The sequence below is a fragment of the Canis lupus genome, chromosome 17 (genome assembly GCF_011100685.1).
Source record: "Canis lupus familiaris isolate Mischka breed German Shepherd chromosome 17, alternate assembly UU_Cfam_GSD_1.0, whole genome shotgun sequence".
NCBI classification, from domain to species: Eukaryota; Metazoa; Chordata; class Mammalia; order Carnivora; family Canidae; genus Canis; species Canis lupus.
This window is the reverse complement of record NC_049238.1, coordinates 12,251,459-12,272,168: the sequence shown is the minus strand read 5'-3', so window position 1 is coordinate 12,272,168 and position 20,710 is coordinate 12,251,459. Positions and strand designations below refer to the sequence as shown.

Here is a 20,710-nt window from a genome sequence, read left to right as displayed (position 1 = left end):
TTTTCATGATTGGTCTGTGGCTTATGTGCTATCTTGCAGAAAATATGCAATATTTTGCATATTTTGCAATGTATCTTGCAGAAAATGTTAGGGTTGACCAGGACTTCTTATTCCCCAAAATACTGAGTTATAGATAAAAAATCAAAGTCTTTGATTTCTTAAAATCTTTGTACCAGGGGCAGGGGTGCTAAGTATTGTACATGCTGGAAGGTATCAGCTCATTCCAAGTGCTAACAAAACCCATCCCTTCTGATAGAGTCACTGGGTATTTGTCATCTTAGACCTTAAGGAATAATATTAGAAGATAAACCCCTGCAGGGTGGGGTGCCTGGGTGGCTCAATCGGTAAAGCTGTGCCTTCAGCTCAGGTCATGATCCCAGGGGCAGGGTATTGAGCCCTGGCATCTGGCTCCCTGGTCAGCGGGGAGCCTGCTTCTCCCTCTGCTCCTCACTGTGCTCATGCTCTCTTGCTATCTTTCTCTCTGTCTCTCTCTTTCAAATAAATCAATAAAATCTAAAAACAACAAGAAAACCCACCCTGCAGAGCTACTGCTTTATCTGTTTTTGTTCTTACCTTCTGTTCTTTATTGACAAAGGTAGTTTTGGCTTTGGAAATCTCTTTCCAAATAGTCATAACTAGTAAACAAATCTTCTGAGTGCCTATTCTCTAATCAAGAAAATTGGTGTTGAAATTCTGGTGCATGTAGGAAAAGGTCAGCAATCACAATGATGCCTGCACCCTGGGCCTAAATCCTTTGTTATGTCTTACTGATCGTAAACAGATTAATTTCCTCTCAGACTATGACCACATTTTTTAAAAACAAGCTCAAATTGGTTTTTATTTGGTTTTACACTTTGGGAATACAACTAATACTATTATTCAATTTTTTGCTTCCAAACAAAACCAGAGTTCCAACTTAAAATGTGTGTGTGTGTGTATGTGTGTGTGTCCTTTAATTTTCTCCTCTCTTTTGGAACTGGAAATGTTACAGAGAACTACTTTTTAAGAGAATCTTTGTTTCCTACTGAGCAGGCTTAGAGCTAACTCCCGTGGAAGTGGTTTTGCTCTCAGAGCCAAGAAAGTAGTCATAGAAAATACCATGTGCACATCCCAAATTGTTGCCCCTGGGAGATGAGAGCCTCCCTTGGCAGGGACATGCGGGCTATCTCTGTAGGCACTGTGAACACTCCCTTAGTGACTAGAGAAACGCCCTCCTTCTAGACTATTTGGGGGAAAAAAAAAGTGAAAGAAACCATTTCAAAGTTATATAGCAGTAAAAGAAACTTGAGAAGTAAGACTTCTGTATTTAAGTCTTGACCAGTCACCCAACTTATGCCTTTGGCTGGCCTCTCGTCCCTAAATACCACCGCTTCCCCAGGTGGAGTGCTTCTCCTGGCCAGTCCAGATCCATAGGATTCTTCATGCCCTGGGGACAGTTCACATCATTAAGCCAGCTTTTCTGGGAGACTCCACCTCCCATGGTTTTCACATCCCTCGCTATCTATCGAGGGATTGAGCAGTGCTAGTGTGGAGCAGGCTACTTTGGAATGGAACAGAAACTGTGGATCCTCTTCCAAGAAAAGAGAGTGCATGCATATAATAATAGGCTAGCCTGCCTGCAATTTCCACAGCTCATGGACTCCCAAAGTCCCCAGACAAATATCTCGTAGGGGTCTGAAGCTTCAGGTTTCCTCCTTGAGGGAAAAGAGCATAGATTTTGGGGTCCCAGACTCTCAATGTCAAATGTGACTCTATCCTTTTTTCTCCTGTAGTGCTCAGAAAGATGCTTTATCCACCTGAACCTCTTTTTCTTCCAATAACCATGAAGATAATTATAGCAAGCTCAAGGGTTGCTGTGAGGTTTGCGTGAACCAAAATGTGTGAAAGCTCAAGCATGGTGCCAGGCACACAGTAGACACTCAATAAAATTTGGATGTTCTTGTCTCTCTCCTGTATAGTAATAGAACAGTAAGCTATAATCACCCTGATTGGTTCTTAATATATACCAAATACATGCTATTACCTTCACATTCAGTTAACATTTTTGAGCACATACTGTTGATCAGAAATTTGTCATATGCTTCCTTGATAGATCACATTCTTAAGCAGGTTGCTATCTCCCTAAATAGAGTATCACCTGTGTGCTGAGACCCTGCCTTCTGTCATTGAGTACCCCACCCCCAGTGCCCTGTGCCATCAGGGTGTTCAACAAGTAACTGAGTAATTCCCTTGGGTAATTGTTACAGGTGTCTTTTTTTATTTTTAAAAAAACAAAGAGGGAAGGAGGAAGAAACTTCCCACCAAACTGCTATCAGATCTCTGTTGTCAGGATAGGAGTTTGCTTTTTCTTTTAATTTAGATAGGTCACTGTCATCAAGAGAATCAGTGTTGAGGAAGGCCAACACTGGAAGGAACCAAGCCTCCCAGGACCAAGTGGGCAGTAATCCTTGCCTCCTCTTCTTTAATTGCTGGCAAATCTATATGTTACCTCTCTGTCCTTTGGCATTTCATTCCTTTTCAATGGAGATGTTTCATGAGGCACTTTGGTGGAAGAAAGGGTTCTCTTCATTAGGTATTTGTGTTTTCCTTGGACTTTATTCTGTATTTGTGAAATGGTACACAATCGCAGACACAACCATTTGGTTAAAACTTGAAGTTTTCAATGATTTTTCTAGAATTTACTAAAAGAGTGGCCTAGTTCTTTCGGTTTTCAAAAGCAGTTGTGTATGCTTGGAATTTTTGTGTTGGAGACAGCTAATAATGTATACAGAGTTATCTGAAGACCTCAGCCTCTAATTATTACAAACTTGCATAAATATTGTTCTTTTGAAAATTTGTGGTTTTTAAATAATGATTTGTATCTTTTTCAATCAGCTTCTATATTTAATTTTAGTAATCCTAAATTTTCTAATCCCTAGAAAAGAGACCTTCTCCTAGGTATATTTGGAAGATAAAATAAGAAAAATACATCTAAAATACAGTGTTTGGCACATAGAAAAGTATCTTGCAGTGCTAACTATTAATGCCTTTAAGTATTGACCTGATGATAGTGAACGTGATTGGCATAAAGAAACATGGATCTTACGAGGCCAAACATGAAAGATGAAGAGAAATGGAATTTATATGAGTCAGGAGATACTATATTTCCTCGATTTTCTGAATGTCTTAAACCATAAAATGAGTGGTAATGCTGAATAATTGTAGCTAATATTTGCATGGCATTTTGCAGTATACACAATCTTTCACACTCATTTTATTTAGTTTTTACAACAACATCATACAGAAGATATTATGTAAGACGAGGAACCCAAGGCTCACAGCTGAAATGAATTGCACCAGAATAAAGGGAGAATTGGATGGCACTTTATATTTGAGCAGTTCTTTCAAATTTTTCTGTGTGAAAAATCTACTACTTACTCTATACATCTTTTGAGAACATCAGTTGGCCATATTGTTATTTGACCTACGCTGTGCTTCCAATTCTCAAGACATGTCTTAGTCTTTATCAGTGAATCCTAGCTTACAATGCCATGGGAAAACAGGTCCAGCCAAAAGTTAAAGCCAACATGGCCAAGTACCCAGTGGACCTTTGCTTTGGTAGAGAAGAGGTAGTCCTGGGAAAATCCAGCCATGGAAGAAGACTGGTACCCCTAAGACCAAAAGGCCATCCAGAGTGGTAACCGATGGAAAGAGAACCACCTTCCAATGAATGCTAGGTGTCCAAAAGCAAGAGACCTCTCAAGTAAAAGAGTCAGAGAGTGTATTTTCAGGGTTCACCCCTTAATAAGCACTTATCCAACTGATATTCCTTTCCTTTCTTTGTATCTGATAGCTAAGACCTTGTCCTCTTCCCTTGCTGCACCCCTGCCAGACTCTTCTCGAAGAAATGAATTCAGATCTCACAACACTCAGGTGCACGCTGTAGCTATAGCAAGTCCCAGGAAGGCTTCATTTTAGGATGATATCTGAAGATGCCAAAGGAGTTGTGTGTGTGTGTGTTTAAAGTAAGCCTACACCTCACACTATAGACAACATACTCTTTTCAATAATAAATATGCTCTATACATTATTATTTGATCCCTTTTATGCCTGGAATCCCTCTTACTGTCCTCCTTTGTGACTTCTGTTTCTAGTATTTTAGTACTTGAACATCTACATTTTTAGCTATACTTCGCTCCATCAAATTGGTTCTCCTCTCCCTCTTACAAGGGAGAACTTTCCTATCCCTTGAACTTATGTAAACAGTTTCTTCTTATGAATACTGCCAAGAATCATCTTCAGAATGCTCATCATCCATTTAAGTGGATGGATAAGGTTAAGGTCCTCCAAGGAGACGCGGAGCACCTGCTGGCTTTCTGTATTCTTTCTAAGTTCCCGCACCATAAAGGAGAATGGCAAGTAGCTGGCATCCCTTGGGACAGACCCAGCAGCAGTCTGTAGCTGTGGCGTTACCAAATACAACGTGGAAACGAGAGTCCCCACTTTCTCAAGCACAGCCCTGGACTGCCTCCAAGCTGCTCCGCCACCCATTCAGCTGCGAAACCATTTCTGTACCCACGGGAGCTCTAACGCTTGGCTCCTCCTCAGATATGAATGACTTCCCCTGTCTGCCCTTAGCCAGAGATTTCTCTTTTCTCAACTGTTTCTTAGCTATGATCAATTTTTCCTTTTTTCTTTCTATCAAAACAAAAACAAAACAAAGCAAACACCAAAAAATAACAAAACACAAAACTCTGCTTCTTCAGCATAACCCATTTGTTTTTGTTTCGGGGACACTAAATCTTGGAAGGGATGGTTTCTTCTCCTTTGCTCTGGCTAGCAGAAGCTCAGGTCCAAATCAAACACTCCTCTGAACTCAACGGAAGTCCTTATGGCCAGAATGACCTATAATTCACATACTGCTTGCCTGTCTACCTTCGTCTTCCTAGTCTACTTTAATTTTTCTCCTCTCCCCACTTTTGCCATATAAGTATTTGCATTCTCTAATTATGTATAATAATGTATCGTAGGTTCTTTTATTGCACAAGATAAAATATTAAAAATAACCTTCTCATTAATGAATTAAACCAGCTCACTAGTAACATGCTACATAGAAATGTATTTTATATGCACTGAGGAGCTATTTGCAAAGACTGCAGAGTCACCGCCATGAGGATTATGGCTGAGGCTATAGTGGAACCCCATGGATGAGGATCCCCTCCAAGTGGACCCCCGGGATCTCTTCTCAGTGACCGTCTATGTCATGTTAACTCATTCTGCAGACCTTAAACCAGAATACACTTCCATGAATTCTTGTTGATCTTGAAGAGAAGTGGGAAGCATCAAATCTTTCTGTACTTATCGGAAGAGTATGTATTGAAATGCAGATTCCACGGGACTGGACTTGCCTCTAATACTACATAGTGTCCTGTAGTCATCATTCCGGACAGTTCCTATTGAGGATATGAAACATCTAGAGTACTGAGAGTTCTTTAATTGACCGCAGTTGATATTAGGATCAAGTTGGAAAATGTTTGACCATATCAACCAGCCAGCTTAAATGACCTTTTGAACAGAAAGAATTCTGTAGCCAGCTGATATTTGAATGTACTTCTACATTTGTTCCTTCCAGTCTGTTACTAATTTTAAAGGCTTGACATATTTCCCACCCAGGTAGTCTGACAGTAAAATCACGCACAAGACAGAGTTTTAGGAGGAAGCTAAATCCATTCAGGTCTCTTGCGACACATTAATAGTGCAAAACCAGGAAAATCAAGAATAGTTAACTTCCATTAAGGCATTTTATGTGAAAGTTGGGACTGCTACTAAACAGTAGAATCATCTTCCTACCAGAAGCGTCTCCGGGTCTGAATTGGAATTGGTCATTAAGCTGGAAACAGATTCCTTCCAAGAGACCAGGAGGGTTTGTGAATGATGCCCAGTGGCAGGGGTGGACTACACCAGTTCTGAGCTTTAATTTGGCAGGATCTAGCTCATCCAGAGCTTTGCTCAAAAATATCTTTAAAAGAAATGTGCGTAAAGGCACGAGAGGAAGAGAAAAATGACAGAAAGAACAGGGAAGATTCTTTTGGGAGAAGCATGGTGTTTGCTTCCTAGCGTGTGTGCTGTGCGTGTGTGCATAGGCGTGTGTATGTGTGTGCACACATGTGTATGTGCATGCCCAGACAGTCATATACCTCAAGAGGGCAGAAGTCTAAGAAGTATCTTGTCTGACCTTCTGCCCAACACGTAATTCATTTTTATATTATTTTTACAAGTTGATAGAGCACATTTCTCCTTAGACACCACCGGTTACAGGAAACTCACTATTTCACAAGGCAAATCCCTCAATATTCAGACAACTGGACTGGTTACATTTTTTTTTTCATGACGTTGAATGAAGATCTTGAGTTAGTCCTTCAGTGACCCCACCTCTCTTCCCTAGAGCTGCAGACAACCTATTAATCCATCTTCCATAGGATAATCCTAAATAAGAATTTGAAGGGTGTTATAATCATGATAATGATGATGGTGGTAATTATCATCATCATTATCCATACTCGTAGTACATACGTTTCTTGAGCACTTCCTATAAGTGATGTGCTAAGCATTTTATATTTTGATCTCATTAATCTTCAAGATTCGATTAAATACATTTCAAAAATTCATTTTACGGATAGGAATACTGAGGTTTGGAGAGATAAAGCAGCTTGCTCTGGGTAGCAGAGGTAGCAGGACACAGAAGTAGGGTCAAAATCAGGCTTCTGCAGCCTCTTTTCTGGCTTCACACGATCGACCTATGCAATGGATGATGTGTGGGAGTGTTTTCTCAGGGGGGGATTGAGAACTAGAATATCACCTTTTGCATCCAAGGGAGCTAACTGCTGGCTACAGACTGTCTCACACAAAGCTCTCTCCTCTTCTCACATCTTTCTTATAGTGGTGTAATTTTAGGAATTCCTGTATCAGCATAAACACTGTCTGAAGCCCTGTGCACAGGAAACTGCAGCCCTGCAGTTTTCTTTTACTGGCCCAATGATTTTTCGAGTTGATCCTTTACAAACTGAGGTGTCTGAGTCATGTGTTAGGGAAATGCCTTCCAATGAGCACAGGACCCAGCATCAAAGTGTGGCTCCGTGAATATGTGCTGAATGAGTGAATGGACCAGTGGCCTCCTGAAGAAGATAGTTTAATCTCTAGAGCAGAAAGCAGTAGAAATTTTGCTGATTACCTACATATAATTATGTTTTCCCTATTCTTTTTTTTTAAGTTGGGATTGCAAATATGTATCAGATCTGTATTTCTCTGTTGGTTTGATTCCCCCATGCAATTACACTGTAATTTCATTGAAAATAACTTTTTGGATTAAATAAATACCTTTTCATGTTTGCACTTCATGAAGCAGCCATTCTTGTTTCCCCTGAAATGTCAAATTATGAGACCTCTACCTTGCCAAGAAGTTGCATTTCTGGAAAATCTGGCCTCCTGTACAGATCACACAGGGTGCCTGGAGAGCTAAATCTGTGTTTTCTAAATTCTTTTCCTCAGGAATTTTAAGAAACTTTCCTTTCTGGACAGATATTTCAATAATGTCCTCATCATCTTGCTTGTCCATTAACATGGTATGTTCCCACGGGAGTGGGAAAGGAAACAAAGCAATGCTGAATGATTCAATGTAAAGAATCAGGGAATTGGTGAAGGGGGAAAGGAAACAATATAGAATGTACCTAAGCTCTGCCTCGTTTAACTAAAAATACTTGATTCTTAGAATAGAGTGTTCATTGATTGTCATTATAGTTAATGATATACAAGACACAAGTGTATTCTCCAGAGGTAGTTTGCGACATTCTTCTCACCATCATACTTTATATGGTTTATACCAGATACCCCTAACATTGAGAAAGCCAGCACCTCAGAGATATTTATCTGTACCTGATTCAGGAAGAAGTTACTAAGTTATTAGTCATCACCTGGTATGGAGATGCTTTATATCTAGTCTTCAGATGTAACTATTGGGGGCCTGATGTGATTTATGCAAGTTAGCAATATAGATCCAACCCTTTAAGAAGCCTGTTTTCTTAAAAAAAAAATGTTTCTTTTCTTTAAAAAGAAGTTGTTTTCTTAAAAAAAAAAAAAAAAAAAAAGTCTTTTTCATCCTGCTAATGGTATTTGGTTTTGTGTTGCCTCTCCTAGGTTTGCTGGGATGGGAAACCTGCTCAAAGTCCTTACCAGGGAAATTGAAAACTATCCACATTTTTTCCTGGATTTTGAAAGTAAGTTCCAAAAATTAAAAGATATTGATGGGGACTTTTTCCTTTCTTTATACCTTGTTGATGGAAAAGTTATAAAGATTTTATATGATACTTAAATCCACATGTCATTACGAATTTCTAAGTCTTCAAAGATTATTTCATCTCTCTTTTCCCATTATTTAAAAAAAATCTAATAGAAAATATTTTTAATGCGTCCATGGCTTTCTTTGGTTTTAGAACCAATCAGCTTTCATCAGTTAGCATCAATCATCATCATGTATTTTTCTTAATTTTTATGAAACACTATATTATATTCTAGGGAAAATAGCACATGTAATGTAGTATTTTACCTATATTAATATAAAACAAATATCACTAGACATGAAAAAATTATCAAAACTAGAAAATAGGCTTATAGATTATTTTTGAGTCATCTCTATCTGTTGTTTGTTATTTGATTATGTAAAACTACCCCAGACTTTTGAGACATACCCCTTTTATCTGACAGTTGTTTCTTTTATCAAAAATTTAATTTTTTCTAAAGTAAAATGGCTTGTGAATTATGACTGAATAAATATAGAGGGTTTTCTTCTTATCTTGTTTATTTTCTGATTGAATATATTTCCAGATGAGTGACACATTCATGTTTTATCAACTAAGCTCATGTTTCCTTGTGTTCCCCTTTTTCTAAATTACAGTTCCACAGTAGCAAGCCCATTAAATGTCCTTTTCCCCAGTATTCACCCTTTGTTGCAAACTTTAATCTACATTAAACTTTAATTTTTCAAGTAGTTATGTATATTAAAAAATGTTAGAATTTCCTTATAGATTAAACTTGCTAACAGAGATTTTCTAGGTAAATGCTAGAAAACCCTTTCAAGATACTGTAAAGCAAAAGGTGACTGTTCCCTAGATATGTCTTTTTAAAATCTTTGGTAAGTCTAAGATTAGCTGCATGAAAAGGAAAAGTGACCCCAAAGCTCATGTGTTCTAAAAAAATATCGAATCTAGATTATATTCAATGAAGGATATTTCACTTCTGATTTAACTCATTTTGCTGCTGCTGCTGCTGCTGTTTGGATAGATTTGGTTACATGGGGTTGGGTTGGTTTGGCTGAGCTTGGTTAAGTGGCATAGGTAGGATCAATACCAGAGTAATTTGAGACATCAAAAGGAATGGGGTTTTTTGCTGGTGTAACTTTCGCAACTCCAATATACGTATCTTTGTTTTGTTGTTGTTAAAATGGAGATTTAAGAATAACTTTAAAGAATTTTAAAATTATCTATTTTAAATTATTATCTCATTCCCAGTTACCTTCCTACTTGCATGTTTAGTTGATTCCTTCCACTTCTTGTCACATGCATTTTATACGGTTGCATCCAGCATGTACAAAGTCTAAAACAGTAGTGAAAGTAAATTACCCCATTCACTCAAAACTTGAGGAGGCATATAAACACCTAGGGGAGTTAAATGCCTGCACTTTTTGTGAAACTCTAAATTCCACATGCACCTGCATATCCTGCTCATAAATGCCTACCGTGTTCAGTGGCCCCATTTGTCTGTGTAGCTATTCCTGGATTCTTGGCTTTCCATGCTTTTACAAAGAGTAGTATTGAGTTCTTTGTGAAGTCTATTTTTTTTAAAGATTTTATTTATTTATTCATGAGAGACAGAGAGAGAGAGAGAGAGAGAGAGAGAGAGAGAGAGAGAAGCAGGCTCCTTGCAGGGAGCCTGACGTGGGACTCTATCCCAGGTCTCCAGGATCAGGCCCTGGATTGAAGGTGGCGTTAAACCTCTGAACACCCCCCACCCCCAGGCTGCCCAAGTGAAGTCTAATTTTAAAAGCCTTCCAAGTGAGAAAATTATACTCTGCAGGGATTTAAAGCAGTGGTTTTCAATGGGTGTTCCTGGAGTACCAGAGTTCTGAGGTTTTGAGGGTCCCTGGCCCATTGCTGTGGCAGACAGATCGCTCTTCCTCTCTCCTCTGACCCAGCACTGTAATCTGCTCAGTCTTGTTCTTTGGATAGTTCTTAATTTTTTTTTTTAAAGATCACAGGGGCTAAAAAGAACATCTAAATATCTTAAAATTTGATGATAGTTTATGGTACCAAAAACCCCATTTGTAGATCTACTATAATATCTTCAACAATGTTCCTTGTGGTCTGGATTCTCCTGCCTTGTAGCACATTAAGCCTAGAGCAATCATACATAGGAAAGTATAAAACTATAAATTTACAAAAATATATATACAGTTCATTTCCCCATCAATTCTATAGAAGGTTAACATTATTTCACTGAGATTCTGAAATGATAACTAGCTGAGCTGACGTCACATAGGGAATGAGTAAAGGACCTGAGATGGAACCCAGTTATCTGGCTTTCCTCCTCCAGAGCTCATCACAAGCAGCCTCTTAGAAGTGCGACAACCATCATCCTATTCCCAGCTAGAGAGGGACATCTTAGTTATCTACAAACTAAGACATCTCATGGAAAAAATACTTTTTTTTTTTTTTTTGATGCTGAAAATCCTATTTCCTAAAGGTGGTTCTCAAAAGCATAGTGATGGACCAGAAGGGTTGCAAAGGTAGCTGTGGTCATGATTTTTCTGAATCTGTGGATTTTAGCTCAGCACAGTAGTATGTAGAATATGGTTATGAACATCCATGTAAGCCAGGAAACATTGGGGAGACAGCTCAAAAGGACAGTCATTGGAGTCTCAGGCTGGGGTGCAGGGTAATATAGACACTTTTTTTTTTAAAGATGGATTAATTGATTTGAGAGAGAGAAAGTGAGTGAGCACACAATCTGGGGAAGAGGCAGAGGGAGAGGGAGAAGCAGACTCCCTGCTGAGCAGGAAGCCTGATGCAGGGCTCCATCCCAGGATTCCGGGATCCTGACCTGAGCTGAAGGCAGACACTTAACCGACTGAGCCACTCAGGTGCCCCTAGGCACATTTTCACGACAAAACGTGAGAGGCTTATGACCACACCATGGCCTGGGCATAAAGAGGAAGAAAGAGCATACATCTAGTTTCAGGAAATGAAAGAAGGAATTGGAGAGTCATCTAGCAAAAGAGGGCCTTTGGAATGGGCTTAAAGAATGGGTGATTGTCCTATCGGCATTTAGGGAGAGGAGTTTTCCAACAGTGGAAATAGGGCTAGGAATAGGAAGGGCGTGTTTGAAGACCAGCAAGAGGCCCAATTTAGACCAAGCAGCGCGTGTTTGCTGAAACGGAAGTCTGGCTTGGCTTAGACCACAGCAGTCGCAGAAGCTCAGGGCTAGTGGTTCTTAAATGGGGCTCGACTTCAAAAATAGCTGAACTCCCTGAGGGAAAACCCAAGAGCAGACAAGAGCTTGGCCTGTGGGAACTTCAGGTATGCTCATGCTTAACAGGAGGCTGATGAGTCAGGGAATTGGGAACAGAGACTAACTACATTGAACAATAAGGAAGGAGAATGTCACACTAAACCCAGCCTCCTGATGGCAGGGTCTGGGCGCCATTCGGGTTTGCAGCCCAGCACTTAGGCCTGTGTTGAGCATGCAGCACTGATCACCAAACTACCCTTAGTAACAGATGCTGGCCACGTGAAGGGATGGAATAGAACAGTCTAGATCGAGGTAGTCAGGACACACAGATAGTAAAGAAAGAGGGACTATAAATGGATTTGGGGGCTGCAGAACGCTCAGGAAGAGTAAAGCTTCGGAAGGGACCTACAGGTTGGGCCACGAGCTGCCCAATGACTGTAGCCCCCGGAAGGACAGATTCAAGATGTATCGCTTTGTGTAATAAAGGGTGGACTGCAAAGAGTTAAGAAGAAAGCAGCGGAGGGAGGAAGGAAGGCCAAACAGCATGTAGCCACAGCTTAAATGAATTTGGCACCTCTGCTTTGAGTGTTGAATATTCTTTTTGAAGTCAGCAATGGAATATAATTGAACTGGGTCAAATAGATATAATTAAGCTGGGTCAAAATATAAGGCAAAATTAGACACATCTGTCCTAAGGTTTTCCAGTTGTGTAGATTTAATTTAAATTCTTGTCTGACCTTTGCAGTGAGTTCTACACTCTCTGCTCACATTTCTCCACAACCACTTAACATCTTTTTTATTGTTGTTGCTTTTTTTTTTTTTTATCCCACTACTTTTTTTTTTTTCTTTTCTGTCTCTACCTCCTTGTTGTATTTCCATTTCCTCTTTGAAGGCTAGGAAGCAGAGGGGAAATAAAATGCAACCTAATCTTGCCTAAGTGATGGTTCTGGGGACAGTGTATAAGAAGATGCATGCCTGAAGGTCTGCTGATAATTGTTCAATTGAATCCACTCGTTATGGCACCCAAAGTGGGCAGCAGGCATTAGCCCTCCAGCGAAATAGTTCCAGTGATTCCCACACCGAAATGATCATTAGAAACATCTGGTGGATATAATCTTTACATAGTTGTCCGAGTCTCTCCCAAAATTCTGATTCAGTGGCCTGGTTCCAGGAATCTCCTTTTGCCCACATTTCTCAGGTGGTTCTGAAGATCAGCCAGTTTGGGAACCACATTTAGCTAATGTGTCCAAGTGAAGCATTAACCCACCTGAAGGTTTGCGACAGGGGAGCTGACCGAGCAACCTTTCAAGTTCCCAGATCCAGAGCTGAGGTCCCAAGAATAGGTCACTGAAGACTCCTTTTGGTTCTTGTTTCCCTATCTTTCCCTTGCCACGCAGGCAATATAGAGTTAGCTGTAAACCAGAACTTTGTAGAGTGACCCACTTTCTCAGTCCTTTGCACATCTACTTTGGAGTAGTCTCCAAGACAGTTTTTGGCCACTATGAATAAATATGCTGTGAACTTTTTTTTTTTTTAAGATTTTATTTATTTATTCATGAGAGACACACACAGAGAGAGGCAGAGACACTGGCAGAGGAAGAAGCAGGCTCCATGCAGGGAGCCTGATGTGGGACTCGATCCCGGGTCTCCAGGATCACGCTCTGAGCTGAAGGCAGGTGCTAAACCGCTGAGCCACCCAGGGATCCCTCTGCTGTGAATGTTCTTAAACAATCTTTGTGTGCATCATTTCTCTTGGAAAAATAATGACGAGTAAACTTGTTAGGTCAGTTATATGCAGCTTTTCAAGAAACTGCCAAGTAGTTTACCAAATGGAATACACTATTTTCCTTTTCTACCATCAATCTAGAGTCCTCAGGTATTCCATGTCTTCTCCAAAATTTAATATAGTCCATCCTTTTTTCCTTTTAGCTACTCTAGTGACTGTGAGATGTTTTCTCATTGTGGCTTCCATTTGCGTTTCCATGATAACTGATAATGTTGGGCACTTTTTCCTGTGCTTATTGAATATTTGCCTAGCATTTTTAGAATATATTGTTCACTCAAGTCTCTTACCCATTTTTAATGAGGTTGTTTTTCTTTATATCACTACGTTTTAGGAGTTCCTTACTATGTTCTGGATACCCGTCATTTGTGAGATAATAGCTTGCAAATGTCTTCACTCATTCAGTGCCTTGTCTGTTTTCTGGTTTTTGCATGAACAGAAGTTTTACATTTTGATGAAGTGCAATTTATCATTGTTTTTCTTTTGTGCCAAGTGCATCCTATCTCCTCTTTAAGAAATCATGGCCCACCCCAAGGTCCTAAAGACATTCTGCTGTTTCCTTCTGGAAGTTATAGAAATTTAAGCTTTACATTAAACCAGTGACCAACCATGAACTAATTTTTGTTTATTTTATGAGCAAGGTGTTGAGCTCATTGTTTTCATGTGTTATCGACTTGTTCCACAACAGGTAGATTGCTTGAATGCCATTATCAGAAATCAGTTAACTGTCCTATGTTTGGATTTTCTCTTCTCCCCCATTGATTTATTGATCCTTTTCACCAGTTAATACCAAACTATAACAAATAATAAGTCATAAAGTCAAGACAAGCAAGTCCTTCAAATTTGTTGTTTGTTTGGTTTTTGTTTTTTTTTTTTTAAGATTTTATTTATTTATTCATAGAGACATAGAGAAAGAGAGAGAGAGAGGGAGAGGGAGAGAGGCAGAGACACAGGCAGAGGGAGAAGCAGGCTCCATGCAGGGAGCCTGACATGGGACTCAATCTCCAGGATCACACCCCACGCTGCAGGAGGAGCTAAACCGCTGCGCCATGCCACAGGGGCTGCCCTTGTTTGTTTTTAAGATTGTTTTGACTCCTCCAACTCCTTTGGTTTTCTTTTCTTTTTTTTTTTTTTAAATATGGAACGCTTCACGAATTTGCGTGTTATCCTTGCGCAGGGGCCATGCTAATCTTCTCTGTATCGTTCCAATTTTAGTATATGTGCTGCCGAAGCGAGCACTCCTTTGGTTTTCTTAATAAATTTTTATAATCAGCTTTCAATTGCTATATAATAGCCTTACAGGGATATTGATTATAATATAAAATCCAAAGATCAATTTGTGGAGAATTGACAGTATTGATTGACTAAACAGTATTGATTTTTCTTACCTATGTGTATGGTATATCTTTCCATTTGTTTAGATATTCTTTGATTTCACTCAGCAACGTCATATAGTTTTTAGAGGTCTTGCAGAGCTTTTAAGTATCTCATTGAGCATTTTATATTTTGAGCATAACAGCTTTTTTCTGCTTATTGGTTGTATGCCATAGGTTTCCCCACCCTGTCTGTGCCTTTATCTTTGCAGTGTATTTCTTGTCAACAACATGTAGTTGGCCCTAGCTTTTCCATCCAAGCTGATAATATCTACCTTCTAATTGGAGTCGTTAGCCCATTTACATTTAATTAATATTTGTATCTGAGCCTATCTTGATGTTGAATTCTATTTGTTGTATTTGCTCTTTGTTTCTCTCTTAATGTCTCCATGCCTTTTGATAAGTAGAATAATTTTGGTATTCTCTTTGATCTTTTCTGTTGGCTTTTTAGTGCTGCCTCTTTATGCTTATTGTAGAGATTACAGTGTGCATCTTCAACTTATTATAATCGATCTTCAACATGTATTCTTCATTTCATGAAGAATCTTGTCCCAGTACACTTCCCATCACTATCCTTTCACTCTTGTGCTCTTTTATGTTATGCTTCTACATCTGCTAGAAACTCCCCCATTGCAATGTGTGCTAGTCTTTTCCTTTAAACTCTCAATGTATGTATGTGTAATTTAAATAGATCTTTTATATTTACTGACATATTTGCTGGTTCTGGTGTCCTCATTCCTTCTTATATAACTAAGTGTCTTTGGTACCATTTCACTTCCACATGAAGAACTTCCCTGCAGAGAGGACTTGGATGGCATCTTATGCTTTGATCATTACATATGCACGGTCCAGCATGGAGCGGGGCATGAAGTATAAGCTTAGAAACTTTGATTTTTTTTTTGTACTGATGCTAATTCAGTAATCATATGCAGTGCATCTCCTGCATTGTAGCATCAGGCAGGAACAACAGGAATGAGGATGGGATCTTAGGGGGCAGAGAGCATGGAGGGATGACATAGAGCACATAAATACAGGGTCATCAAGAGAACATGTCCTCTTCTTCAAGAAGTATATAATTGTACTGGGGAGAGATGTAAGCACGTTGAACAGACAATAGTACAGGTAGTACAGACACCTACAAGAGAATGGAGAGCAAGTGTTGGGCTAGCCAGAAAAGAAAGTACAGGTTCTAAGTCTGGGTCGAAGAAATGTTTCTTGGCAGATAGTCACTGAGAAATGATTTTCTTATAAGACAAACCCACCTTTATGTGCGTGATAGAAATACCAAGAACAGTGATTATGGGGCAGGGGTGGCAGCTACCCAGGAAGGAAATTCTAAAGCCTTCCAAACCATTCATTATATTCTGAGAAAGGCACTGGATATTTTGACTTGTTAGGACTATAGTCTCCAACTTTTTGAAACAAGGCCAAGAGTCAGATTAGCCACTCACCTGGGATGATGTGGATGACACAGGCTACCTCCTGCCACTGCTGAGCTTGTCTTTCATCCCTCCCTTCTTTGGTACCCTCACCTCTGCTAAGGTTGTTCAGAGGAGCCTAGATGATCTTGGGAGAGGAAGTGGGGGAAATAAAAGATGTGTTCTGGTCACTTTACAAATGAGACAAACAAACAAAAAACATCAGAACAGACCTGGAAAACAATTAATTTATGCCAACACAGAGGTTCAGTCACAGTGATACTTTAAATTTCCAGTACTTTTGCTTTTTAAATACTTTTTATCTATGTCAGCATCCCATTGTGACCCTACAGATCATAGTCCCTCTAAGACCATACAGGGAGGGGGCAGGGCTCTTGTCAGTGTCCCTTCCTTTACCAAGAAGTAATCTGAGAGCCAGAGAGATGAACTGATTGGCATTGAAGTCTCATATTCTGTGAGTGGCAAAAGTGGCATTTGGACCTGAGTCTCAAAAAATCTCCATCCTTGGTATTCCTTCCTTCTCCCATGAAGTCACAGGGATCCCACTGCATGCAGTTGAAATAGATTAGCCTCCCAGCGCCTCGCCACTCCCTGCTGTTCACAGTCCCTCATTTGCTTTTCCATAGGAAAGGGCTCTGGTGTAGGATGACTAACGTTCCTGTGCAAATAAATATGTCAACCCAGTCACACTTACATTTTCCAATGGACCTTTGTAATTTTATGTGGTTTGTGGAAGCAGCTAGTATTCTGTTATAAATCATTATCACTTTATATCCCCAAATGTTAATCACAGATAATTAGTTACATTTCTTAGTTCCTCCTGAAGGGGAAAGGGGTAGAGAAGTAAGGAAGTGGTGGGAAAGAAGAGCTAGGGGTATAATTTATGGCTTTGGCAAATCTTTTTGCTGTACTTTTCTTCAGTGTTTATACAACAGCTGCTGGGGTGCAGAGAGAGCTGTATATCCTATTGATGAAATGCCAGGGCTCCCTTCAAAGCCAAAGACATCTCCAAATAAATTGTGTCTTCTGCTCACATTATCTTCAGTTAATTTGTTTGATTCTCTGTCAGATTTTCCATACAGTTCTGAATAGGTTGCGAGGAGAAGGTATGCATGCCCCCACCCTGCTTGGGAAGACAGAGTGTGTCCTTGGCTGATTTACAAAGATAAGAACACTTTGATTTGACAGCCCTACCTAGGCATGAGCCCTGCTGCTGTGCCCTGGGGTATGTTCATCAAAGATGTTCCTTCCTGACAAACAAAGCACTCAGCCACCTCCCTATCCATCCACACAGTGGAATGCCAGGCATTCTGCTCTCAGTAAACATCACAGTCCTCCATGCAAAGCCTTCACCTGACCCCGGTGACACCAGAATCCTGACACTTAATATCTGTAGTCACTAGCCAATTGAGCCAAAGGAGGATAAATAGATCCCCTGTAAACAAAATGAATACTGCTTCACATATCTTCATTGATAAGAAGGTTATTTTTCCATTAAAAATTCTAGGCACTTGGAATTCAGCGAATTCTCGACAAATATATTCAAGGTCACAGGATACATAATACAGTTTCATACTTCCCACAATAGCGAGTCCAGAAAAGGGCTTTAAATCATCGCCTGGGGAATGGCCTGGATAGGCTTGTTCCAGGGCTCTTGGGAGTATTGGTTGCTGGAATTGCCTGTGTAAATCACACTTTTTTTTTTTTTTAACAACTTCATTGTTAGACAAGAGCATCCCAGCATGATGTAACCATTCTTCTCAATGGAGATGAAATAAGTGACAATGATTAGAATCTTAGTATGTGATTCTTAGAAGAAACATCACAGAGGGATTCATCGTCTACAACTAAAAACAAGCACTCGGATCCATCAATAATATTATTGGTGGAAATATGTATGTGTGTGCACCTTTGACTAAAGGTCAACCTTTGTGTTAAAAATAGAAAGACAAAACCCATACTTTGGAGTTCCTGTTCACTTGGCAAGTGCTTTAGGGGGTTGCCAATAGGTTAAATATCAACCTACCTTTTCAATCACTAATTTTTCAAGGAGTTTCTCTTTGACATCTGAAGACACAGTGCATTTTTAAAACATGGCTACCAACTGAATCTGAATACGGAGAATAACAAAAGCAAAGACCCCAAAGCCTCTCAAAGGGATAGTCCGGAAAGCAAGTGATAGATAACAGCCTTAGCATTGGAATAGTCAACAGAAGTGCAGTTTTTCACTCAACACATCTCCTAATAATGTGCTAACCACACTGAAGAGACATTGAAGCTGTATATTAATGATGGATGATCTAAAAACACCAGTGTTAATGAATGTGTGAGTAGCCAATTTGATTATAGATAAATATACGTATATAAAAGCAGTAACAGTGAGAGAGTTAACAGTAGAGAAACCATTGGGAAGAAGAGACAAAGGAGAGGATCCAGAAGTAACAGGATCTTCATTTCTTTCACTGCTTCCCAACAGCTGCATCCTCTACCACCTGGTCAATGTCGTCTTTTATTTATTGAGTCATGACATATCTATTGAGTGTCTCCAATGGTAGGACATATGGAGGTATTGAGGAAAAGAATATAGACTGTCTCCAAAGATCTCCAAATTCAAAGACAAGCAGAAAGATCATCCATCATAAAACATAGTGTGAGAAGTAAATCATTCATTCAGGGATTTTATTCAGCAGATCTTTCTTGAGCATATACTATGTGCCAGGCATCACACTAGGCCTGGAGATTTCAAGTCACATGAAACAAAATAAAGCCAGAGTCCTGCAGCCTAACAGATCAGATTCTCATTAATTAGTCTTGGCTGCCTGATCACATTGCTGGAGGATCAAAGTAGAATGAATCATGAACTTCCATAGGGATATGAGCCAATGCCAAATGTCAGTTAGGGTTACACAGTCCTTTTTATACTTGGAAAACAAAACAAAACAAAACAAACAAAACAAAACAGACAGACAGATTAGAGCTTCTCCCAGTCAGTACTCTCCATCTTGGAAGTTGACCCTACTTGTGACTTGAGCTCCCAGAAGGCAGGGACCACATGCTCCCAGCATCAAAGGCCTAGTCATTAGCTGGATGAGGAAGTGACTTCAGTTCCATGACAGGGGAGGGAGAAAAAAAAAGGGGGGGGGCACCCAATAAGACTAACAAATTCTGGAAGAAAATGAGCCAGCACATTTCTAAGTTGGGATGAAAAAGGAATGATGGATTAGATTTATCCGATCCCACCCCACCCCTGCTAAATGGGGCCATATGAAAAACATTTTTAATAAGACACCAGGACATCTGCCAAAAGAAACATTTTCCCAGAGAGGAAGGCTGGGAGTGGGGATCCTGTTTCACAGATCACTGCCATGCTGGGAGGGGGTTCCTGTCTGATGAAAGGGCTTCCCCACAGCCCCAGCTCTGAGGGAGAAGGAACACCACTCATGCCACTTGTCCAGCTCTTTGTGGTCACATCAATGTCAGGGTTGAGTCATATCATAAAGTGTCACTTCACCTGGAATAGAGAGCAATGCTTGCCCATCTACAGCCAGTACCACCTTTTGGCCGTTCTATTGGTAACAGTCTTCCTTTTGAAGCACTTAAGAAAGGCTTCTATTTTTAAAAACTGACTGAAATTCTTCTCCTTTTATGTTAATCACCAGAAGAATGGGTTTTTGTGTTTGTCTAGCCCTCTTCTTCCAGCCACTTCACTGTAATTCTGTTTTGTCTAAAACTTACCAGTGGTGACTCGCTCAGATGGGAGCCATTGTGACAGCCAAGATCAGAAGACTTCCTTTTCTGGTCTCCAAGTGTCTTCTTCTTTGCATACTACTTTATAATTAAATTCAAAGAGGCTAACCTCCCGGAAGCTTGGTCATAGCCTCTTTTTTCTTTCCTCCTCTTCAAGTATCTCTCGCTCTCTAGGAAATGGCCGTTTTAGCTTACGATTTTTCAGTGCATTCATCAAAGGAGGATTTGAGGGAATGAGCTTTTGCTATTTCTTTGTTTTCTAGGACCTTCGTGTTGCATTTCTGCCACATATTCTCTTCCCAGACTTTGTTCTTACTCAGAAATTGCCCTGGAAGACTACTGTTCACTGAAATGCTCTCCTCTCAGTTACAGTCTTCCTAATTTACAAGGTTTTAAAGGTTTCTGTTTAAAACACCCATATCACCTTGAGAAAAGTTTGGGAAAGCAAGAAAGGTTAGGGCTATAAAGTGATTAATAGCATACATAACAATGTACCTGAGAATTTTCCAGAAACAGTGGAAAGGTTGAAAAGGATAAAAGAGTAACCTAGCCTCCCAAGCTAGATGCTGTACTGTAACCTGGTGGGTCTCTGTCATGGTCCTCATGCTGCGCTCACTCCCTTGGGCCTTCCAGCCAGCTCAAGCTCATCCCTTATCTTGAGTGATTTCTACTCCTCCCAGAACACATTCATCTTTTCCTTCTGAGTTCTGGTACATGGGCACTTCTGTCCCTTCTCCTTCCCACCCTGATATCCATCTCACTTCTAGAAGGCAGAGTTTGCATAACACCTGGATAGTCTATGAGGGCCTATGATTTTTCTTTCTAAAGAG

At 40.0% G+C, this 20,710-nt stretch overlaps 1 protein-coding gene and 1 non-coding gene across 5 annotated transcripts in view; one reads left to right on the top strand and one right to left on the bottom strand.

The window, feature by feature from the left end:
• Positions 1–20,710, top strand: part of CYRIA (CYFIP related Rac1 interactor A) — a 61,834-nt gene that overhangs the window by 24,181 nt on the left and 16,943 nt on the right. For all 4 annotated transcript variants that reach the window (XM_038560820.1, XM_038560818.1, XM_038560819.1 and 1 more), the window contains one exon: positions 8,173–8,252. In XM_038560820.1, coding sequence (XP_038416748.1) covers positions 8,183–8,252 — 70 coding nt within the window. In that variant the 5' untranslated portion in view covers positions 8,173–8,182. The remainder of the gene's footprint in view (positions 1–8,172; positions 8,253–20,710) is intronic.
• Positions 14,454–14,560, bottom strand: LOC119864055. The gene has a single exon (XR_005372841.1). It is a non-coding gene; the product is annotated as a U6 spliceosomal RNA (small nuclear RNA).